Genomic DNA, 25,275 nt, shown 5'->3' on the forward strand with positions numbered 1-25,275 from the left:
TTCATGAGAAGATATTTTTATTCTTCCTTTTTCATAGCCTGGTGATCTTCCCTTAGATCTTGTTCTGTTTCATCTTCTTTTACTGTCACACTCATGAAATTTGGCTAGGGTTAAGATTTAGTGAGTTGTAACCTTTTCCTATTAGGTTGGAGCAAATGTAATTGCGATTTTTGCCATTAAAAGTAATTACTTTTGCTCCAACCTAATAGAACTGTCCTAGTCAGGAAATACTTATCAATTTATTATTTATTTGTTATTATTACTAGTCAGAAATGCTTTGCCACAACATTCCTGAAAGCTATGGCCTTTTTCCATCAATAATAGGGACTCTCAACATTTGTGATTCTTTAAAGAGGAGTTAGGGTGGGGCCATTGCTGTGATGTAAAGAAAGTAAACATACTGTAGCTCCCCAGGTGATTGATTCTTGTATGCTTTTTTAAAGAAAGCAGTCGTCTTTGAATGGAATGCCTCTTCATCTCAAGACTTGGATAAAAATGGATTTCTACCTATTCTTTTTAGTCTCCTTACTGGAACATCCTTATTTTTTGCTTGCATTTCAACATATTCTCTTTTGCTTGTACTCTACAGATAGTTTCTTCCATCTGTCAGTACAAACTGAACTATTGCTTTGATGTGGAGTAAATTCAAGTAATGTAGTTTATGTAGTTGACCTGCTCTACATGTAGAGCATGACAGTTTACTAGTTAGGTATAGGCTTGCAAAGTAGTTTTTTGGGCTTTTTGTTTCTTTTGGAAGCCATATATGTGGAGTTTTTTGGTTGGTTGGTTGGTTTGTTTTATGACTCTGGTACTTAATCTAAGAAACTGCTCGTTCTGAGTAGTGTGATTTTTCTCAATGTGCAGATCCTTCTGATTTGGTGTAGTGTGGGAGGTGACCTGATGCCCATGTGTATAACTCTTGCATATGTGTTATGTGCTCATGAGTCTGACATCTGCGAGGATCACTGTAGTAATAATTGAATCTCGGTTATTTTATTGCCTTTACTTCCAGTCTGTCAGCAGAGGCCTTGGCTAAATTACAGCCCAGGTGCTGTGCTTTATTCTTTTACATAAACAGTGCTATTGTGGATCAAAAATGGAAAGGAAGAATTGTCCAAAGTGCCCTTTCTCTGTGCTGATGAAGGATTTCATCCTGGAGAAATACGCTGTGTGCCCAGCTTGAGTGGTATGGAATAGAGGAGAAACTGCCTTTTCCTGACCCCCAGTCCATGTTTTTCCCACTGTTTCTTTCAGGTGTTTACCTTTGAGATATCTAAAGTCATAAGCTATTTATTAATAGTTTTGAGATTTTTTAGCCCACAGGAAATCCATCATCTGTACTAGTTTTATATCTTTATTTTTCTTCCTTTGGGGGAGCTTTGCAATGATTTAAAAGCTTAGTTTTTTTGAGTTTGTGTTATGTGGAAAGATCTTTGTAAGTTGTTGCCCATTAAATTTCTCAGTGAGGCTTCCATAACCACCATCTTTGTATCAGTGCATACGTTTAGTCAAGGCAGGCTGGCCTCAGGCAGTTTTGAGAATAAGTACTAATTTCTGAGTGCTATTCCCTGTGCTAGAACTTTTATAATTTCTAATCCTCAGAACAACTCAGGAAGATAATTGGTATTGGGCCCCATTTTACAGAAAACTGAAGGTCATATAGTAAGTTGCAGAGTTGGAATTTAAACCCAGGACTTCTTTAAAACTTCAAAGTTTATACACTTTATACTATCCTGTAATTTTCCAGTTAGTTTGTTATTGTCACCTTCTAGAATAGAATACAGTTTCACCTAACTGGTCCTTCTCAAACTGGGAAACGCAGTCTCTGGAGTACACAGCAGAGTGCAGGGTGCATTTGAAGCTGCAGAATAAATATGGCTCATTGCCTTGCAGTGTCAGGCTTACTTGATGGTAAATGATATAAACAGAATATACACTGGTATGTTACAACTTAGAATGTAAAATTGCATGACTTTAAGATAAAACATACAGCTTGCTTGCCCTGGGCCTCTTGATGGTGTACATCCCAGGTCCCTGAGTGTATGACTTTGGGCTAATGTGTCACATGAAAGTTGGAGAAGGACTACAAATGTGTGTTCATTCATGAAAAAAAGAGACTGAATAATAAGTTCATGCACCTTTCTTGCAGCAAGAGGAAGAGATGGTTCATCTTAGCCATATTTATTTATTTAAAGACAGGGTCACTGCAACCTTGAGCTCCTGGGCTCAAGTAGTCCTCCCATCTCAGCCTCCCAAAGTGTTAAGATTTACAGGCGTGAGCCACTATGCCTGACCATTTTATTTTCATTTAAGTAAAACCACAAAAATCTCCTTTTCCCATCTTTTCACTGGTGAGCTGTAATAAAGCAGTAGTACTTTCAGGGCAGTTAAATGATGTGCAGGCGTTCTTATTCTGAAATTTTGCTCTCAAAACCACTCAAATAATACGTTTCCTCCCTAGAATGAGTTTTGGTCCAGCTGGGAGATGTTTGTTGTTTTTGTTTTTTTTTTTTGAGACAAGGTCTCGCTTTGTCACCCACGCTACGGTACAATGGTGTGATCATAGCTCACTGCAGCCTCAAACTCCTGAGCTCAAGTGATCCTCCAACCTCAGCCTTCCAAGTAGCTGGGACTACAGGCACAAGCTGCACACTTGGCTAATGGGTGTTCATTTTTTTTCCTCAGTTTGGTTCTATTCATATCTGTTGGCAATGTTGATACAGCTACTGTGCTCTAGGCCAGTTGGTAAACGATTTTGTCAGGCTTTTGTCCTTTTGGTGATAATTTTCCCTAATAAAATGATTCATTTCAAAATTGTCTCCCAGGAAATACTGCCAGTAGCTGTATATATATTACTGCCAGTAGCTGTAAATATATATTTACAAAACATTCATTCATTCAATAAATAAGTATTTGAGTGCCCAGTATTCAGGCTCTATTCTGTATACTAGGCATATAGAATGGTCCTTGCAACCTTCCAAAACAGTCCTTGCAAGCTTACATTTGGGTAGGGGAGACAAATGATAAAGTAGCAAATGCTTTGAAAGAAATTGAGACAGAATAAAGAGGTTCTCTTGTTGATTTTTACTATATTCATCATTTGAGTTCTGTCTGACCTAAGAGACCTATGGTGGCCATTCTAAGGACTTTTTGTCTTACATCAGGAGGTAATCCGTTACATCCCCCTACTTTTCCGCTGATAGAAGCCTTTTCCCCCCTCAGGTTATGGAGTCTTCTGATGATTTTTATACGATCTCAGTGCATTAATGCTATTCCTTATCAAGTCTTCTCTCAGCCATCAGTTTATTAGCTTTTGAGTGGTTACAGAGTCTTTCCACCAATTTGATTAGTTATATTTTATGATGCTTTTTTGCATAGCGTTTTTTTTTGAGACAGGATCTCACTCTGTCACCCAGGCTAGAATGCAGTGGCATTACAATGACATACTGCAGCGTTGACCTCCCTGAACCCAGGTGATCCTCCCACCGCAGCCTCCGAACTAGCTGGGACTACAGGCGCACACCACTACACCCAGCTAATTTTTGTGTTTTTTGTAGAGTCATGGTTTTGCCATGTTGTTCAGGCTGGTCTTGAGCTCCTGGGCTCAGGCAATCCACTGCCTCAGCTTCCCTAAGGGCTGGGATTACAAGTGTGAGCCACTATTCCCAGCCTTGAATAGCTTTTTGAAGATCAAATTAAAATTTGCAGCATAGTAGCTGAAAACCATACTTTAACCTACAAGATACTGTGTGCCATCTAAAATTAAACTCTGATAGAAAGACACACACTGATGATTTTGACGCCAATAGGATTTTGACAATAGTAAGTTTTATTGTTTGTGATGGGAGTCACTGTGTACTATTTTTGCACCATTCTGTTGACTCCTGAATAATAGATCTATTGGTAAGCTATATGGCTTGGAGCATTCCTTGGATTCCCTTTAATTCAGTAAATTCTAGAAAACATTAAATAAAAGGGACACTAGCTCTAAATAGGAGCATAGAAATGTCTGAGCTTCAGATATACACCTGCAGTTAAGAGAATCTCTTCAGATACCTAGACAGATCCACAGTTTTAGAAGCAAATAGATGTACTTTGGACTGGCCAGACATACGTCAAAGGGGCTAACCCAGATCAGTCATTGTGATAATTTGTGGGATTTTTTTTTCCAGTCCTCTCAGTGGTTATCTTGGATGATATTCCTTTATAAAATTTAAAAATTCCTTTTCAAATTTTCTTTTCTTGGAGTCAGGCAGATTTATTCCCTTATATAACTTCAATCTTGAGTTCTTTCTCTGTATTTCTGCTGTTGTAGCACATTGCCATTGGACGAGGGCCTTTCCTTTTGTTATCTAAAGCTGACCTGAGCCTGTGTGCAGGCTCAGCTCTGGGACTTTTGGCTCTGCCTGGCTCTGCAGCGCTCATGTAACCATGCCGAAATCCCTTTAGCCCATAAGTTACAATAAGTCACCATAAAACCCATTTTCTGTCTGGTTACTGAACATTATTGTGTAATGACACATTATTGTGTAGTTTAACATGAACCAAGTTCCACTCAGCATTACTTCAGATGTGATAAAGTGACCACTCTTTGGTAGTAGACAAATGTTAGTATTATTCTCAGTGCCATTTAATGACTACAACAATTATGGGGGACTACTGTGATTGGAGACTGGGGGAACTACACCACTAGCAGAAAATTTGGATTTAGGTATCAGTTACAGACTTTTTTTCTTTTTTTTTTTGAGATGGAGTCTCGCTCTGTCGCCCAGGCTGGAGTGCAGTGGCACAATCTCAGCTCACTGCAAGCTCCGCCTCCCAGGTTCACACCATTCTCCTGCCTCAGCCTCCCAAGTAGCTGGGACTACAGGTGCCCACCACCACACCCGGCTAATTTTTTGTATTTTAGTAGAGACGGGGTTTCCCTGTGTTAGCCAGGGTGGTCTGGATCTCCTGACCTCTTGATCTGCCTGCCTCGGCCTCCCTAAGTGCTGGGATTACAGGCTTGAGCCACCGTGCCCAGCCCAATTACAGACTGTTAATACAGACTTTTAATACAGACTGTTCAATTTTCAGTATTTGAAATATTCTTTTCCTGAAGTTGGCATCTTTCCCCCCTTCTTTATCTGACTTAGTTGACCTATAATTGACATGATTTTCTTCATGGAGAAAATGGCAGCCTCAGTAAGGCAATCCTGGGAACAATAGTGAGTGGACACCTCCAAGAGACACTTAAAATACAGTATCTAGACATTTAAGATCAGGATCAAAGCCATACCCTGCACTCCTATTCCTTTTCCGTCCTGTCTCCTACTAGTTCACTGGATAACAGATATCACTCTGAGTTTTACAAGTTCTAGTTTGATTGATTTTGTACCCTACCTGATAAGTGTGGGCTTACAATATGTCCAGACAGATGAACCTGACTCCCAATAATCTCAGGCTGGGTGCAATGATTCACACCTGTAATCCCGGCACTTTGTGAGGCTGAGGTGGAAGAATCGCTTGAACCCAGGAGTGAGACCAGCCTGAACAACAAAGTAAATTTTTTTTTTTAAACAAATAGTGAGTGTCCTACTGAACTGAAATGGTTACTGTCTAGTTCAGGCTGATATACAACAACTTTCTTGTGTAGTTGTTCACTTTCTAGCTTTTTTTTTTTCTTGATGAATATCTGCTTCCTCCTGTTTGTCACTTGTAGATAAGAGTGGTAATTTGTCACTGGGTAATTCGCTTCCATTCCTTCTGACATCTCCCTGTTAGTCACTCACACCCATCATCATGCTGTCACCTTGCCATGGTTTCAGGGAGGAGGATAATCTCCATTAGAATCTTTTTCAGTTAAGAGGGGAGTTGCTGAATAGTCTGGATAAGCTGTAGTCTTGCTAGTTAGAAAACATATACAGCATCGAAATCGTCCTTTCCGTTTGCTGTCTGAACATAGCACAAGTAGGTGAACCTTTGTATCCCTGACTGTGTCTCTGATGTCTTTTGGACCCTGTCTGTGTCAGATGAGAGTTCATGTTTCTAGCTGAGTTGTATCTGATATACTGAACATAAACAAAGGAATGGCAAGATTGCTTTTCAGTTCTTCATGATTTTGAATAAAATTGACAAGCAGCACTGGGGGACAGTACTTTCAGATCCTTTCCAGCTAAGATAATATTCATATATCATTCAAAGATAAAAAGAATGAAATATAAGAAAATAAGGGCTATGAATGTGCTTTCTTTCCTTTGGTCTAAACACTACCCATGAATCCCTTTTCTCAATGCCTTTTACTGAATTTAGCAAAACTGCTGTTCCCTTTCCAATGTGTTTTTCTTTCTTGCTGTTCTATGCCAAGCAAGTCCATAAAGAATTCTATCTCTTATAATCATAAAGATTATAAGCCTAGCCAGAAGAGGGGAGAATAAGTTGGGAGAGGGAGTAAGCCCATCAGAAAGTCGAAAACCACCTCAGAGTATCAGGACAAATGAAACATTTTTTGTAGAATCCTTTCCAGGGTTTTCTTCTCTGCTCAAATTCTTTTTTTTTTTTTTAATTTTAATTTTAATTTTTTTTTTTTTTTTTTTTTTTTTTGAGACAGAGTCTTGCTCTGTCGCCCAGGCTATAGTGCAATGGCGTGATCTCGGCTCACTGCAGTCTCTGCCTCCCGGGTTTAAGCAATTCTCATATCTCAGCCTCCTGAGTAGCTGGGACTACAGGTTTCCGTCACTAGGCCCAGCTAATTTTTGTATTTTTAATAGAGATGGGTTTCACCGTATTGGTCAGGCTGGTCTTGAACTCCTGACCTCAGGTGATCAACCCACCTTAGCCTCCCAAAGTGCTGGGATTACAGGCGTGAGCCACTGCGCCCAGCCTCTTTGCTGAAATCCTGACTTCCTTTTTAGTCACAAGTTCCAAAGTCATTTCTAAGCAGATGAAATCTTGTCTGACTCTAAATAACTAATTCTCTAATGGCAGTGTTTTCAACCTTGGCTGTACATTAGAATCAACTGAGGAAGCTTTTCAAAATTCTGATGCTCAGGCTACACTTCAGAACAATTAAATTACCATCTCTGGGGGCGAGTAGTTTCTAAAGCACTACTCTCTGCAACCCCCACACACAGATGGTTGATTCCATTGTGTATCCAAGGGTGAAACCATACTACTGAAACATAATTGATGTAGTTATTAGTATTCTTAGAAAGCTTAGATATTAGTCTAAGAAACCTCCAGGTTTTTATGAAGGGGAAATTAAAAATTAAAGACTGCCTTTACAAACTTATTTCATATGAGTATTTTTTTTTTAACACAAATCAACCCTCTGTTCTAGTCTAATTGGCCTTTTCATTCTACATGCTTTCTCTGCCTTTGTTCATGCTATTTGAGAAATGATCTTCCCCCATTTTTGCTTTTTATAATTTCACACTACCACCTCTTTGCAGCTTCATTCTTTCAGCCAGAGGTAGGTTTTTCCCTTCAGAACTTCCCTTTTTTGCTTTAGTATATTCTGTATGGTTTTGCATTCATGTTTTATTTCTCTGGCTAGTTTGCAAAGCCTCATTCTTACCTATGTAGTCCCCTAATTGCCAGGCATCTTTATATCCCTTGTAATGCCTTGCATCCAGTAAATGTTATGTAAATGTTTGTTTGAATAAAAGGAATTTCAGATGTCATGCAGATGTGTGCTATGATAGAACTGGGGAGAAAACAGATGTGTAATATCTTTTCTATGCCCTTCACACTTTTCCAGTTACTCAAATTCTTGATTTGGAGATGACTTTTTTTTTTTTTTTTTTTTGAGACGGAGTCTTGCTCTTGTCACCCAGGCTGAAGTGCAATGGCATGATCTCAGCACACAACCTCCTCCTCCCAAGTTCAAGTGATGCGCCTGCCTCAGCCTCCCAAGTAGCTGGGATTACAGACACCCGCCACCACACCCAGCTAATTTTTTGTATTTTATTTTTAGTAGACATGGGGGGTTTTACCATGTTGGCCAGGCTGGTCTCGAACTCCTAACCTCATGATCCGCCCACCTCAGCCTCCCAAAGTGCTGGGATTACAGGCGTGAGCCACTGCGCCCAGTCAAGAATGACCTTTTTATTTGTTTAAGTATGTGATTTTCATCCCCTGTGCAACCATTAAGTAGGAATCAGGAATCAGATTCTGGAAATGTTAGCTCTGGCTGGGAGTGCTTTATAGTTTACAACAGAGCATGCTTGCTAATGCCAGTTATGAAGCACCTGCCAGGGTTATTTTCTGTCATGGTTTAAACAAAACTTTGTTGTAGTCCTGACTATTTTTTAATATTTAAGATTAATTTTTAGATTTTTGAGAATGCCATTTTACGTACTACTACTCTCTGTTCATTGAGAAGATAAATCCTCTTTTCCCAGTCTTAAAGATACAAAATAATTGTTACAACTCAATGATCTGCAAGTTCCTACCACTAAATGACTATAAAGGAGAGTATGCTTAGGGCAGACAAAGCATTTGATGATTCAAGGAAGTGTTTTAGACGCACAGTGAGAACTAGGAAGAAACAACTGTGGAACTGTAGCAAAGAGTAGATTTTGCTTTTGAAACAGCTCCATTAGTTGTATTTATGTGTGTTTTACATTGCGTGTATGCCACCTATTTTCGGCTTGAGTTCTTTAATGTTTTTGTCAAGGAAGACCGACTTCAGAGTGAATTATATCTTATCAGAATCCTGAGAAAAAAAGCAAGACTAAGACCATGTGGAGTTATTTTCTTGTCAGCTAGGTAATTCAGTTAGTCTCATTCTCTAATGCTTAACATCCTTTTTAAATGATCTCCAAATAAATCACATTTCTCCTTAGTAGAACTGACTGTGAAAGAGATTTGAAGCACTGCGTGCTTCCCCACTTCCTCCGTAGACAGTCCAAATATTTTCTTTTTTAGGAACATTCCAAACTCTAAAAATCACTTTTGTTCCACCTATAATTTTTGCAGCTTGAAATTGCAGCTCAATACTAATTTGGCTCTTACTTTTTCAGTGGGGCAGCAGGTTTTGTAAATTAAAACACATTAATTGTTTTGTTTTTTGGCTTTTTCTTTTCCAACACCTCCCAACCCCCTCCGTCCGCCCCCTACTATAAGTTTCCTTTTAAAGAAAAAATAAAGCATATTCAAAACATTGCCGCTTAGGGATAGAGCTTCTTAGAATATGCATACTCTTTAAATCTTGTTTGGGTTTGTGCCTATGTACCCCAGTGGAAAGATTGGATCTGAAACATCCCTGAGATGTCCCAGCTCCATCTTCTTTCCAAGTTTTCTCCAAACTAATACACCATCACTACCACCACTTAGTTCCCCTAATACATATTTCTTTGTAATCTACAATTTTTTTAGGCTTTGGGAGACAAGTTGAATGGCATGTATTTCCAGCAGCTTGGTAGAGCAATTTACAGATTCTATATGGGCATCTAGTATTTAGCTAAATGAACTCTACCTCTCTCTCCTCTCTCTCCTTTCTCTCTTTCAGCTTGGCAGTGACCTTGGCGGGGGCATTGGAGGAAGTCCGGCAGTAAGTGCCATCTGTTTTTTTCACCATGAGAAGCACTGCCCCCTGTTTGATGCCTTTCCTATGTGCATATTATCAGACCAGCCACTGCTGCTGTCTAGCACTGCACACCAAAACCTCTTTAACAGTATATGGGGAGTAGAAAATAGTATAGGATTAGTTGGAATTGTTGGGGTCATGCACCACGTGGTGTAGAGACATCTTTAAGGATTAGTGTTCCAGTGCTTACAGAGATCTTTGTCTTTCTGATATTAAAGAGCTAAAGGAAATGGACCCTTCCATCTTGACTGGAGAATGCTTATTCCCTGATGTCACCTAGAAAGAACTTGAGAGGGTCAGCTGGACTCAGAGTGAGACTCTCCTTATAAGTGAATTAGTTTCGGGGGTGTGAATGTCCATCTCCCCGAGGAGAGCTTCCTACTAGATATTTATGTCTAAATGGGAAAGGAAATACTACTTTGCTGAACCCAGGTGGAAATGGAACTGCTGTTTAAGTTGGATACTTCTCCCTCTTTCTATAAAAACAAACTCCTCCTTTCTTAGGGTACCTGTAGGCCTTTTGCACAGAATCATGGAAGCTAAAATTGGAAACAAACACAAAATCTTGAATCACTGTGTTTCTGTATCCTACTGAGTACTCTCTTGATAAAGCTTCTACAGAATGAGTGTGTCTTACCAATGATGAAAAAATAACTGTCATGACTAAAAAGATGAAGAATATACTAATTTGACTCCTAAGAATATTGTAATTATGGTTTTTTTATTGATTTATCAAAACTACTAAGATATGTAGCAATATTTTAAGGACTGTTAATCGGTTCTTCCCAATCTCCCCTCTCCCCCCCCCCTTTTTTTTTCCTGCAGGTGGGACAATCCTTCATCCCATCATCGGTGCCTGCAACCTTTGCTCCTTCACCTACACCTGCTGTTGTCAGCAGTGGACTGAATGACCTGTTTGAACTCTCCACAGGCATAGGCATGGCACCCGGTGGATATGTAGCTCCTAAGGCTGTAAGTAAAGAGTTAACATAGCAATACTTTCTTAATGGACAGGACCCAAATTGTTTCACTTTTAACATTTGTGTTACTTCTACTGGTAATAAATCAAAGCTTTGGGCCCTTGTTCTGGAGGACTTAAGAGGAAGATGAAAGGTGGCTTCAAACTTAGCAGTAGGAAGCACCATTAGCATCCTTGTTAAACTTTTTTATAATTAGACTTAAAATTTGAAATATTAATTATTTGAGTTTTGTTCCCATGTTTAGAAATATTGTCTAGTTTGTCAACATTGAAGTCAATCTAGTGAAAATCTAGTGGTATGTAGTGCACCAGCAGGAGAAAAAAATACAGGGAAGTCATTTCTCTTATTCCCTTTTCCCCATTGGTATTACATATGGATTCTAGAATGCCACTGCTTAGATTTGGTTTTCATGGATTTTAGTGTACCTTTTTAGAGTTCCGATTTAGGTTTGTGTCATTGGGGCTCTTCTTGTCTTAACCTTACTTGATGTCACTCACAGTGAAATTCAAGAGGGAGACTCCCGGTTAAGGAAGCTCATTTAAGCCCTTGGGAAAAGCACCATCCAGGCTAGGCCAGGCTTCATATAGTCTTGCCTTTCTGAGGACCAATTTGACTGGTTGCTTCCTGAATTTTCTGCTTACTAATCTGACTCCTTATGGGAGATCCCCGCTATAGAGATGTAGACCGGTTGTCCATTCCAGGAGTCATAACTGTGATAACTGAGTGTATATAGTTATTACAGTACATAGCAAAACCAAAGATATTCAGAATTGAGCCATAGTGTTTTGGCACACCTCGGTAGCTTTGTTGTAAGGTTTACTATATTGGATATTATCTTCAGACTTTTAATTATTAGTTATCTAATGCACTCATTTACTAACATAAAAGTAATGTATACAAATGACCAATGTAAATAATATGAAAATGTAAGATGGAAATTTGTCTCCCCCTGTCCCCCATTTCCCATGTATAGACACTGTTAACTTTCTTGTATGTCCTTTCAAAAGAAAGAGATCATGCATATAGCTGTATATTTGTATCCTTTGAACATTCTGTGTCAATGGAATATACTATTTTGTACCTTGGTTTTTTCTCTACCATATTCTTTTGAATCCGTGTATCTACTGAATTGATACACCATAATTTATTTAATCACTCCTCTGTTAATGAACATTTAGTTTATTCCCTCATCCTCCCCACCACCTGCCACTCTTTTAGTGTGGCTGAGTATATTACCATGATTATTCCCCACCCACAGATCCTTTAGTATTCTGTCTTAGGTGGTCAGAACAGCTCATGACTCCTGATTTAAAAAAAATTTTTTTTTGAGACGGAGTCTCATTCTGTTGCCCAGGCTAGAGTGCAGTGGCGCCATCTCGGCTCACTGCAGGCTCCGCCTCCCGGGTTCATGCCATTCTCCTGCCTCAGCCTTCCCAGTAACTGGGACTACAGGCGTCCGCCACCACGCCCGGCTAATTTCTTTTTGTATTTTTGTTATCCAGGATGGTCTCGATCTCCTGACCTCGTGATCCGCCTGCCTTGGCCTCCTAAAGTGCTGGGATTGCAGGCATGAGCCACTACGCCCGGCCTTAAATTTTTTAATCTTTATTTTTTTAATAGTATAGGCCAGATGTATCACAGGTTCTGGGACCAAGGGGTGTGTTATGATTTATTTAGATAGATAGAATAGGCATTCAGATTATATGAGCAATATCTGAGTATTTACTATTTACCACAAACTGTAGCAAGAGTTAAAAATGTATATAAGACATGGTCGATGCCTTTGAGGAAATTACCAATAATGGCTTTGGTTGGAAATGATGAAAAAAAATCTTTAAAGATTACAGGCATGCTATTTTCATTAGCAGATGCAGTTTGTTCCCTTTAAACCATTTTACCAGAACTAACAGAAAAACACATTATACTCATTGGAATTTTTCTTTTCCTCTTGGTAGCAGTACTCTTAAAAGCAGTAAAATAACCAAGCTGAACAAAAGATAGAGCAGAAGCCAGGGTCGTTTAAAGACTGGTTTTTTAAAATTGTTATTATTTGCTTCTTAAATAATTGACAACGATCTCAAAATTCAGAAAATAAGACTCTATCCAGAGTCTTTTGCACTGGATTGATATTTATAGTATAAAATTTACTATAATTGCCTAAGGAAATGAATTTGTTCACTTAATTGTTAATCTTAATTTGTTCTTTATTTATTAAAAAATAGGTAGCATCAAGATAAATCTTGTCTGGTTCTATTGAGCTTTATTGTGTGTTTCAGGTCTGGCTACCTGCAGTAAAGGCTAAAGGCTTGGAGATTTCAGGAACATTTACTCACCGCCAAGGGCACATCTATATGGAAATGAACTTCACCAATAAAGCTCTGCAGCATATGACAGATTTTGCAATCCAGTTTAACAAAAATAGGTAAGAAATCTGTGAGTCCCTAGCTTGACATTGAGACAACAGTTTGCCTTAGAACCAACAAGAGAACTTTCCATTTAGCACTGGTTAAAAACTCACATATTGGTCCGGGTGCAGTGGCTCATGCCTGTAATCCCAACATTTGGGAGGCTGAGGCGGGCGGATCACCTGAGGTCAGGGGTTCAAAAGACCAGTCTGGCCAACATGGTGAAACCCCGTCTCTACTGAAAATACAAAAATGAGCTGAGCATGGTGACGGGTATCTGTAATCCCAGCTACTGAGGAGGCTGAAGCAGGCGAATCCCTTGAACCTGGGTGGCCAAGGTTGCAGTGAGCCGAGATTGCATCAGTGCACTCCAGCCCGGGCAACAGAGTGAGACTCCATCTCAAAAAGAAAACCAAACCTCACGTGTTGGCAGATGCTGTATGTAGAGTGAGGCCTGGCTCTTGCAAGTCTTTTCAGTTATCAGCTTCAACTCTGGAGGCACTAGGGAGTTTGTTGGGAAATTTATCCAAATGCGATGAAGAAACCAGAACTTATTTACTATCTTGGATTCTAGGATTAGAACATTTCTGACACATTTTTAACTGAAATCCATTTATTCAACAAATCATTGTTTAGCATTAGTATGAGCCAGACATTTCTAGGTACTAGGGCTAGACTAGTGAATCAAACAAAGCTCCTGACTGAAAGTTCACATTTTGGTGGGAAAAGTTAGCATATTTGGTTGGTGTAAGAAATATGGAAGTGTATATGCTGACCAAATAATCACATAAACCTTGACAACCTCCTTTTAGCAATCAATTCTCTGCCTTAATAAGGAAGAGAGCATGAAGAAGTAAAATGTTAATGTCTTATTCTTTTTGAAACATCAGTGGTTTTTATTCAGTTTTATGGTTCAGGAAACTGGTTGTTAGACCTTAATGGCATGTCCATTCATTTGTAAATACAGGATATTTAACCCTGCATATAAAAAGTGGTAATTGGACCCTTAAAGCAGATTTAATAAAGTTTGTCAATAACAATTTGCATCAGTGACTGTGTGATTTATTTCTCATCATTCGGAAACACTTTTGTACTCTGGATTTGAGAGCTTGGCATGTTAAAAATCATTTAACTATCTGGAAAGTCTGTGTTTCTTTCTGTCAAGACTACCAATATTTCCAGCCACTTTTGAGGAGCTGGCCTTGTTAAAGGCCAAGGCTATTGGGAAAATAAGTAAATAAATAGGCCAAGGCTGTGGGTGGAATCTGTTGTTGTAATAAAGGAAATCTGCAGATGCAGAGTCTGCATTCATCTCTAGCCTTTCCCCCCCGCCCCCTTTTTTTTTTTGGAGATGGAGTCTCACTCTGTTGCCCAGGCTGGAGTGCAGTAGAGCAATCTCTGCAGCTCACTGCAACCTCTTTTATTCAGTTCCATTGTTTTGTTTTTGTTTTTCTTCTTTGGGGTTTTCAATTATTCATTTATTGACTCTTTGTTTATTTTTATATACTGTTTTTCTCTCTAATCGTTAAAAAAAAACATCAAATTCTTTTATATCAGCAAATATCCAATTAGTGTCAGATTTTCACAGTAGTCTAATGTTTTTGTACCGTTTGCTTTGTCTGAACAGGGTCCCAGTAAGGTCCCATACATTGCAGTTAGTTGATAAGTGCCTTAAGTCCCTTTAAATCTATAGGTTCCTCCTCCCTCTCTGTTTTGTTCCTTAAAATTTATCTGTAGAAGAAATTAAGTCTTTTATGTGTGAAGTTTCCCACAATCTCAAATCTTGCTGATTCTACCTGTAAATTGGAGGCAGATTATAGATTTATCAGATTTAGGCTCACATTCTGGTAGAAAGACTTCATAATTGCTGGTGATTGCAAATCCTGTTTCTCTTGTTTTTTTGTTTTTTTGTTTTTGGTTTTTTTTGCTTTTTCTCATTTCTATTCTCTTTCTTACCGTGTTTACTATGGTGTCTGTTTCCTTGTTCTTTGTATGTCAGTCTTTTTGTCACTATAATTGTACCTTTTCTATAATCTTTTTATAAATGAAATTACATAATATGGAATCTTGTATGGTTTCTTTCGATTAGCATCATGCTTTTGAAATACATATATCAGCAGTTGATTTCCCTTTTGTTGTTAAATAATACTCCATTGATGAATATACAGTTTGTTGACGTGCTCACAAGTTGGGGGAGTTTGGTTGTTTTCAGTTTCATCTTTATGATAAAGTTGCCATGAACATTTGTGTACACATCTTTGGTTGGACATATGTTTTTGATTTTCCTTGGTAAATAACGAGGCATGTTATTGCTAGGTTATATGGTAAGCTTGAGAATTCCAGCTGTTCCACATCCTCACCAATTTTAGCCATTCTTGTCGCTGTGTAGTAGTGTCTCATTTTAATTTGCATTTCCCTAATGACTACTAATTTTAAGCTTTTTTTAAAAATAAGCATATTGGTGATTTTTATATCTTTCACTTAAGTATCTGCTCAAATCTTTACTTTTTGTTTTATGGGGGAGAGAGAAGATTGTCTTATTGAGTTGTTAAAGTTCTTTGTATATTCTGGATACAAATCCTTTGTTGCAAATACTTTTTCACAGTCCATGGCTTTTTCTTAATAATGTCTTCAAAAAAACAAAAGCGTGTTTTTGTTTGTTTGTTTGTTTGTTTGAGACAGAGTCTGGCTCTGTCACCCAGGCTGGAGTGCAGTGGCACAATCAAGGCCTACTATTGCTTCGAACTCCTGGGCTTGAGTGATTCTCCCACCTCTGCCTCCTGAGTAGCTAGGACTACACCTGTGCACCACCACACCCAGCTAATTTTTTAATTTTTTATAGAGATGGGGTCCCACTGTGTTGCCCTGGTTGGTCTCAAGGGCCTGGGCTCAAGTAGTCATCCTGCCTTGGCCTCCCAAGGTGCAGGAAATACAAGCATGAGCCATTGCACCCAGCTGAAAGTTTTCAATAAAGTCAGGTTCATCTGTTTTTTTTCTGTTTATGGCTTATGCTTTTTGTGTTCTAAGAAATCTTTGCTTAACCCTATGGTTACAAAGATTTTTTTGGCATGTTTTTAAATATAATCCTTATAGTTTTTGTTCCTACATTTAGTTTTAAAATTCACTTTGAGATCATTTTTAAGTATGTTGTAAATCAAGAGTCAATGTAAAAATTTTTTCCATAATAGGTCTTGAAATCAGGTGGCAGACGTCCTGCAACTTTCTTTTCAAAACTTGTTTTAGGTGTTCTTGGTCTTCTACATTTCCCTGTAAATTTTAGAATCAGCTTGTCAGTTTCTACAAAAAAAAAGCTGAGATTTTTATTGGAATTGCAGTGAATATGTAGATCAATTTGGGGGAGAATTGACATCTAAGCAGTATTGAGTCTTCTAATCCATTAGCATAGTATATCTCTGTTTAGGTCTTTAATTTCTGTTGCAATGTTTTATAATTTTTTATGCACAAATCTTACACACCTTTTGTCAGATTTAAGTATTTCAGATTTTTGATGTTATAGTAAATAGTTTTTTTTTTTTTTTTTGAGACAGTTTTCCTCTTGTCACTCAGGCTGGAATGCAATGGCATGATCTCTGCCCACTGTAACCTCTGCCTCCTGGGTTCAAGCATTTCTCCAGCCTCAGCCTCCTGAGTAGCTGGGATTTGAGGCACCCATCACCATGCCCAGCTAATTTTTGTATATTTAGTAGAGACAGGGTTTCACCATGTTGGCCAGGCTGATCTTGAACTCCTGACCTCAGGTGATCTGCCCACCCTTGGCCTCCCAAAGTGCTGGGATTACAGGTGTGAGCCACTGGGGCCAGCAGTGAATAGTATTTTTAATTTTAATTTTTTATTGTTGCTAGTATATAGAAATATAATTGATTTTTATATATTGAACTTGTCTCCTGCAACTTTGTTAAACTTACTTTTTCTTTCTAATAGCCTTTTTATAAATTCCTTATAGTTTTCTACATAAATAAATCATGTTATTTATAAAAAGAGACAGTTTTATCTTTTCCTATTCAATCTTATGCCTTTTATTTTTTCTTCTTGCCTGATTGTACTAACAGAACCTCCAGTAAATGTTGGGTAGGAGTGGTAAGAAAAGTGTTCTAATTCATGGGAGAAGCATTCAGTCTCATAATTAAGTGTAACATTAGCCATAGGTTTTTTTGTAGAGCTTGGGGAAATTTCATTCTGTTCCTGGTTTTCTGAGATTTATTATGAATGGGTATTAAATTTTGCCAGACGCCTCTTCTGCATTTACTAAAATGATTATGTAAACTTTTTTAGTCCATTAATATAATGGATTACATCAGTTGATTTTTCAAATGTTAAACCAACCTTGTATTCCTGGGATAAATCCTACTTGGTTAGGATGTGTTGTCTTTTTTTGTGTATTGATGGAGTTCATTGGCAAAAATTTTTTTACATCTGTGTTCATGATATATTTAGTCTTCATTTCTGACATGATTTACTTGTTTTATTATTTCTTTCCTGAGTTAGATTGGCTCCCTTTACCTTTTCCTGTTGTCTGGCCCTCACCTCACATTATCTGGTCATCCCTTCCCCAGATGTTTTTTTTTACTGTTGTGTGGTCTTCCTTGGTAGCTAGCACTGTTTTTTGTTTGTTTGTTTTGCTTTGTTTTGTTTTTTCAAGTATGTTTTGTTTGCTATTAAGGAAGTTGTACTGCTGTCCTTCCACTTTTTTATACTAGGGCTTTGAATAGTTGCTGTATTTTTTACCATCTTGATACCCATATTTGAATGAGTTGGAATTTGCAGGAGTAGCTATTAGTAGATTTCTATAGAAAAGGAAGATAGGCAGGGTAGTTTTTTAGACTTTGCTCCTCAAGAACGTTTCCTTCTTTGCTGTGGTGTAGCCACACCTTCTTAGCCTCTCTGAATCTAACTTGATTCTAGAGGGCTGATCTTTGCCTTCAAGTCCTGTCTTCCAAGGTGTTTGTTTCCTCTTTAGAAGGTGGTGCTTTTTGAGCTCTTTCCTCTCCAGGGCTCCCTTGGTAGAAAGGGACTTGCTACCTTTTTTTTTCCTCCAACCTTATTCATATGTTGCTCCTGTTTGATCTTGGTCTATTCTGGGAATGGGGCTCTCTTCTGAGAATGGATATTTGTGGTCAGTCTCTGAGACCTGCTACTACTCCTGGTTTCCTCTGAACTCCTGTGCTTTCCTGCTGTATCACCAGAGCATCTCACCAGTTCTATGGGCTTTCTTTAACTAGTAGTTTTGGAGAAGGTGAAATTACAGCTTTATAGGGACTTTTTTCTCCCTCTTTGTTTCCTCTATTTCATTTCTCAGATGAGCACTTGGAAGATTTGGAACTATGCTGCTGCCATGTTTCCCAATATTGACTTAATGACAGAATTTTGATGACTGTGAGAGCAAAATAAAAAGAATAAAATGGTTTTTTGCCTTATAACTATTATCCCTAAATGAGTGATATGAATTCTCAAGATGATTTCATTATTACAATTTGGTACTCTTAAGGTGTAGTTTAGGAAAAAGAAAATATTTCTTTAGCCACTCTAACTCTTGAAAGAGTATCTGTGTAAACTCTTTTTCTATTTTTATTTTTATTTTTACTTTTTTTGAGACAGAGTTTCGCTCTTGTTGCGCAGGCTAGAGTACAGTGGCGTGATCTTGGCTCACTGCGCCCTCCGCCTCCCGGGTTCCGAGTAGCTGGGATTACAGGCACCCACCACCACGCCCGACTAATTTTTTTTTTTGTATTTTTTGGTAGAGATAGGGTTTCACCATATTGGCCAGGCTGGTCTCGAACTCCTGACCTCAGGTGATCCACCCACCTTGGCCTCCCAAAATGCTGAGATTACAGGCGTGAGCCACTGCACCAGCTTGTATAAACTCTTTAGTTAATTTTATAAACGTTGTAGTCCCATCTTCCATCCTGAGGCTATTTAGAATATAAATTCAATATAAATTTGTATCATTTTGTTTGTTATCTTCTAGGCCCACTTTTTTCTTTCTGCTCCATCTTTATAAAATTTTGTTTTCTTCTTTTTTTTCCCTACTCGAAACAGGGTCTTGCTCTTTTGCCCAGGCTGGAGTACATGGTGCAGTTGAGGCTCACTGCAACTTCAGCCTTCTGGGTTCTCAACCGCCTGGACTCAAGTGATCTTACCACCTCAGCCTCCTGAGTAACTGGGATCACAGGAACACACCGCCACACTGGCCAATATTTGTAATTTTTTTCCAGAGACAGGGTTTCTCTATGTTGCCCAAGCTGGTCTTGAATTGCTGGGCTCAAGTGATCCACTCTCCTGGCCTGGGTCTCCCAAAGTGTTGGGATTACAGGCGTGAGCCACCATGTCTAGCCTATAATTTTTTTCTTTTTTTCTTTTTTTTTTTTAAGACAGAGTCTCGCTCTGTCGCCCAGGCTGGAGTGCAGTGGCGCAATCTTGGCTCACTGCAACCTCCACCTCGCAGGTCCAAGCGATTCTCCTGCCTCAGCCTCCTGAGTAGCTAGGATTACAGGTGCTTACTACCCAGCTAATTTTTGTGGTATTTTTAGTAGAAATGTGGTTTCACCATGTTGGCCAGCCTGGTCTCAAACTCCTGGCCTTAAGTGATCCACCCACTGCCACCTCCCAAAGAACTGGGATTACAATTGTGAGCCACCGTCCCCAGCCCCAGCCTATAAAATTTTATCCTTATGCTTCTCAGACCATCTGTCTTCCCACACATGTATTTGTTTTCTATTTAACTTCAGATTCAGGCTGAGTTTCCCATCTCTTTACCATTCTTGTATTATTAAACAAGTTTTCCTGGAGAAAACTGGTGGCTATTCATTGCCTGCCTGAAGCTTAGAAAGTGGCCATGTTTGGCTCCACAACTTACCCTAACTATTTGGAATTTATAAGCCAGTCAGTTCCATTTAGACTAGCTCTTTCCCAGTGATTGTGTCCTATGTAAGTGAAAAAAAAAGGAAAGTGAGAATTACCAGTAAATAATCCTCTGGACTTATCAGGCAGGTTATCAGGCCTGCAAAATAATTTATCGTACTTCTCTTTACAGAGTAGAAATTGGTTTTGGGGTTTTTTTGGTTTTGTTTTTTTAAAGACAGGGTCTCGCTCTGTCGTCTAGGCTGGACTGCAGTGATGCAGTCACAATTCACTGCAACCTCTAATGCCTGGGATCAAGCAAGCGATTCTCCTCCCTCAGCCCCCAGAGTAGCTAGAACTACAGGCATGTGCCACCATGCCTAGCTAATTTGTTTTCTTTCATTACTTTTTTTTGGTAGGGGGTGGGCAGTAAAGACAGGGTCTCATTATATTAAGTGACCCTCCTGCCTCAGCCTCCCAAAGTGTTGGGATTACAGGCGTGAGCCGCCACACCTGGCCTCAGGGTGGAAATTCTTAATTCTTCTTTCTCCGAAGAATTATCTAAGGAAAGACTTACTAAAAATGATATTATCAAACCTGTCCCTTCTTTTAAAGAGAAGAAACTTTCAGAGTCATAACACTAGCAAAGCAGTTCTGCATTTATGAATATTTTCTTCCTCAAATCCATTTAATGGAAAACAGAAGTTACAATGTAACCAATGTTACAGCAAATTGGAATTGAGCACCTTGATTCCTGCTACCCCTTTTATTTAATTGTATTAAAAATTTTGTTTCCTTGCTTGTAATCCCAGCACTTTGGGAGGCCAAGGTGACCAGATTGCTTGAGCTCAGGAGTTTGAGACCAGCCTGGCCAATACGGTGAATCCCCATCTCTACTAAAAGTACAAAAATTAGCATGGCATGATGGTGCATGCCTATAGTCCCAGCTTCCTGGGGGACTCAGGTGTGAGGATCGCTTAAACCTGGAAGGTGAGGGCTGTGGTGAGCTGAGATCACGCCACTTTGCTCCAGTCTGGGTGACAGAATGAGACCCTATCTCAAAAAAAAAAAAAAAAAAAAAAAAAAAAAAAATTTCCTTTTAATGGAGCAAAATGCCATTAAAACTCAAAGATATGACAAAATCCTGCCTCTTTTTTTTTTTCTTTTTTGAGATGGAGTTTTGGTCTTATTGCCCAGGCTGGAGTGCGATGACGCGCTCTCCGCTCACTGCAACCTCTGCCTCCCAGGTTCAAGCGATTCTTCTGCCTCAGCCTCCCAAGTAGCTGAGATTACAGGCACCTGCCACCATGTCTGGCTAATGTTTTGCATTTTTAGTAGAGACGGGCTTTCACCATGTTGGCCAGGCTGATTTGGAACTCCTGACTGACCTCAGGTGATCCACCCGATTCAGCCTCCCAAAATGCTGGGATTACAGGCGTGAGCCACCACACCCAGCCTAAATCCTGCCTCTTGATTAACCCCTGTGATTTATGTATCCCCTCTTCTAGCTTTGGTGTCATCCCCAGCACTCCTCTGGCCATCCATACACCACTGATGCCAAACCAGAGCATTGATGTCTCCCTGCCTCTCAATACCTTGGGCCCAGTCATGAAGATGGAACCTCTGAATAACCTCCAGGTCAGAGTTTTACTTCACTCAGGTGGTACAAGTTAATATCTTGCCAATTATTATTATTATTAATTATTATTATTATTATTACTATTTTTAAAGACAGAGTCTCGCTCTGTTGCCCAGGCTGGAGTGCAGTGGCATGATCTCGGCTCACTGCAGTCTTTGCCTCCTGTGTTCAAGTGATGCTCCTGCCTCAGCCTCCCAAGTAGCTAGGATTACAGGTCCAAGCCACCACACCTGGCTAATTTCTATATTTTTACTAGAGATGGGGTTTCACCATGTTGGCCAGGCTGGTCTCGAACTCCTGACCTCAAGTAATCTGCCCACATGGGCCTCTCAAAGTGCTGGGATTACAGGTGTGAGCCACTGTGCCCAGCCCAATTTTTCATTTACATGTAAAAAAGTCCCTCTTTCTTCCTTAGGTTTGAGTTATTCATGGAATAGGATTTGAGATAAATCTTTGTGGACGAGAGTTTTATGTTTTGTTGTTAAGAAAAACAAAAGTCATGCATGACATAGATATTCATTCTTTTACTCAACAAACATTTAGAAACTTTTTTCTTCCTATTTGTACACCTTTTTTCCTTAAGACTTTTACAGCAAAATTTGAATGTCATTCATATAAGAAGAGATTTATATGGAGGTTATCATTGAACACTGGACCACAAGACCCCATTAGCATGTATCTATGATAAGTATAACAGCATCTTAGAGGAATTTTATCTGGTCTACAAGATCCTCTTTATCTTGAAAATGTTGAATTTTTTAGATTGCTTGGGTATCAGCTTAGAATTTCATTCAGTTTTCACCTACCTTGAAGTTTCCTTTGAAATATAAACCTTCTGGGCTTCAGGCAGCGTGAAGGCAGAGCAGTAAGCTCATAAGTCAGAGCTGTAGCAATCCTGGAGATTGCTAGCGGTTATGGTTTTAATGTTCACAAGAAGAGCAAGAAAGCCTTGGGCTACCCTGAAATGGGGAACTGTAATCGATCCCTGCATAAAGCAGAGACCTTGGAAGGGCAGCTCTCTCAAAGAAAGGAGAACTAGGAAAATGTTTTCGCCATCCCCCAGAAATGATAGGAAAGTTCTGAGCAGGGTTCTGGGTATAGCCCCTTATGAGAAATTTAAGGCCCAATCAATACCATAGGTGAGTTATATAGTCCAAATTTACACTACTTATGTAGATGTAGTAACCTCCAAATCAATACATTAATGTAAAATTGGCCCAGGACTGGTGAAACCTAGAGTCCTGTCAGAAGCAAATACAAAGTAGCCCTTTAACAACAGTTGTAAAATTTAGGGACTTCAATACCCCCAACTGAAAAGAAAATCTCTACTGAAAGTGAGCTCACAGTTTAACAGGAGAGAGAGAGAAAGATGCACTGTGAAGGATAGTCAAAAGACATTGCAAAGAGGAGGACGGGTACTGTCCCCACCCCCGCTAAGAACTTAAGATAGTACAGTCTGAATGAGACTATGAAATATATTTAAAATGATGAAAGAAAAATGTCAGCTTTCCACTTTCCAGTCAAGACAGGTGGGATCCCATTGTTTAATCTTCTAGAAATACCAGTGTAAGATACCAGTACTGATAGTGAGACATCAAGAGTAAAGTATCTTGGAGTTAAAACTAAACATTCTTCAGTCATTTAAATACCAGCACAACAGGCCTGTTTGCCAGTTCACTAACTACCTTGTTGCCACAGTAGTTGACTGCCTTTTTTTCAGCAAAGGGAGTAACGATTGAGAGGGTAGACGAGTGAGTCACAATATAACTTGGCTCAGACAAGAAGAATAAAGCAAGGATTACTATGCAGATGGAATTGGCTGTTACTATGATGACAGTAATGTGTTAAGGGGCTTTTCCAGCACAGGATCCTGAAGAAACTTAACCCAAATCTACATCTGTTCCCTTTTCATTGAAATCTAACCTCCCATTGGCCACAGAGCCTCAAGCCTAATATTTGAGGACAGTCAGCATGCACGCAAGAATGCTTTACCTCATAAGCAGGAAAGAGAATTTGGGTCACAGAAACCAGGGCAAATTTTCTGCTCTTAAAATGAAAAGAAAAAAAGAAAAGAAACAATAAACAAATTAATGAATGTCAGTTTACTTTCCTACTGGCATTTCCATTTGACTAACTCCTGAATAGGAATCCTCACAAGAGAAGCTGAATCTTAGTCCAACCCTGTCCTCAAAAGTATTGATATGATATTAGAACTAGTAAGTTTTAATTTTCATAAACCTGATATTATAAGAAGCAACCTTTAGGCCGGGCACGGTGGCTCAAGCCTGTAATCCTAGCACTTTGGGAGGCCGAGACGGGCGGATCACGAGGTCAGGAGATCGAGACCATCCTGGCTAATACGGTGAAACCCCGTCTCTACTAAAAAATACAAAAAACTAGCCGGACGACGAGGCGGGCGTCTGTAGTCCCAGCTACTCGGGAGGCTGAGCCAGGAGAATGGCGTAAACCCGGGAGGTGGAGCTTGCAGTGAGCTGAGATCCGGCCACTGCACTCCAGCCTGGGCGGCAGAGCAAGCCTCCGTCTCAAAAAAAAAAAAAAAAAAAAAAAAAAAAGAAGCAACCTTTAAATTTTTCCATCTGTAGTTAACTACTGATTTTTCAAGTTTCCCCCTTGGATTCTCTTCTTTTGGGGATGTCATAATTGTGGCTGTTTTCTCATTAATTGTCATTTCCCAATGGAGATGATAAACAAAACTTGAAAAGAGAAAAACTTTTTCCCCCTGTGAGCAGCTCTACTTAGTGTATGCTGGTGAGAGTTGAAACTAATGACTAGCTTAGGGATGTGTAGGGTACTTTAGATTTCAGCTTCCATTCTGCCTTTTTCCCCATATAAACAAGAAGAAAATCAAAACGTCATTCCAACAAGGTTAAACTATATAGATCCTGATAAAGCCAGATAAAGATTGATCTAGCTTTTATATATATTTGTATAATGTTTACATTCAAGAGCTCATGTGGGAAAATTAGTATTTTTCTAGTACTACAGACCATAAAATCGGGGGGAAAAAAATGTTGGGGATTGAGGAAATGAAATTTTGAATTCCATGTGGGTTTTAGCTGTTTTGGCTAATTTAATATCAATGTGTAGAACAATTAAATCAAGCCCAGCTGCCAGAACTGTAGTATAAAACTTATTATAAAATCTTTTCATCAAAACACTCATTACTGCTTATTGGCTTATAGACTATTTGAAACACTATTTAAAAGTTAAAAAGATACCATTCGTTCTTTTTTTTTCCTTTGAGATGGAGTTTCACTCTTGTCACCCAGGCTCGAATACAATGGCGCAATTTTGGCTCACTGCAACCTCCGCCTCCCAGATTCAAGCGATTCTCCTGCCTCAGCCTCTGAGTAGCTGGGATTACAGGCACACGCCACCACACCCAGCTAATTTTTGTATTTTTAGTAGAGACGGGTTTCGCCATGTTAGCCAGGCTAGTTTTGAACTCCTGATCACAGGTGATCCACCTGCCTCTGCCTCCCAAAGTGCTGTGATTACAGGAGTGAGCCACCATGCCCTGCCCATTCATTCTTAATGTAAAATACATTATGCCTTATATATGGGAATTAAATACCTAGTAGAGATTTGAACCTGGAAGAATTTTTCTGCTATACTGACATTGACTGTAAAAGCTTTTGTGAATCAACTTATAGACATTATACAAAGTAAAGTTAAGCTTGCTCCTACTGGGAGCCTTTCTTGAGTTTATTTATATCACATAATTATATTCCTTGAAAAGAGAATTGATTCTCTCTGCTTAAATAAAGCAAAAACCTTAGTAAGTGTCTAAATGTATTTCCTTTA

At 39.2% G+C, this 25,275-nt stretch overlaps 1 protein-coding gene across 6 annotated transcripts in view; it reads left to right on the top strand.

Annotated features, from left to right (window-relative positions):
* AP2B1 (adaptor related protein complex 2 subunit beta 1) overlaps window positions 1–25,275 on the top strand; it is a 141,022-nt gene that overhangs the window by 74,081 nt on the left and 41,666 nt on the right. For 5 of the 6 annotated variants that reach the window (XM_010385198.2, XM_010385199.2, XM_010385200.2 and 2 more), the window contains exons 15-18: window positions 9,491–9,532; window positions 10,394–10,540; window positions 12,825–12,970; window positions 21,320–21,449. In XM_010385198.2, coding sequence (XP_010383500.1) covers window positions 9,491–9,532; window positions 10,394–10,540; window positions 12,825–12,970; window positions 21,320–21,449 — 465 coding nt within the window. The remainder of the gene's footprint in view (window positions 1–9,490; window positions 9,533–10,393; window positions 10,541–12,824; window positions 12,971–21,319; window positions 21,450–25,275) is intronic. The other variant, XM_010385204.2, reaches the window with a different exon arrangement.

This window comes from Rhinopithecus roxellana, chromosome 19 (assembly GCF_007565055.1).
Source record: "Rhinopithecus roxellana isolate Shanxi Qingling chromosome 19, ASM756505v1, whole genome shotgun sequence".
NCBI classification, from domain to species: domain Eukaryota; kingdom Metazoa; phylum Chordata; class Mammalia; order Primates; family Cercopithecidae; genus Rhinopithecus; species Rhinopithecus roxellana.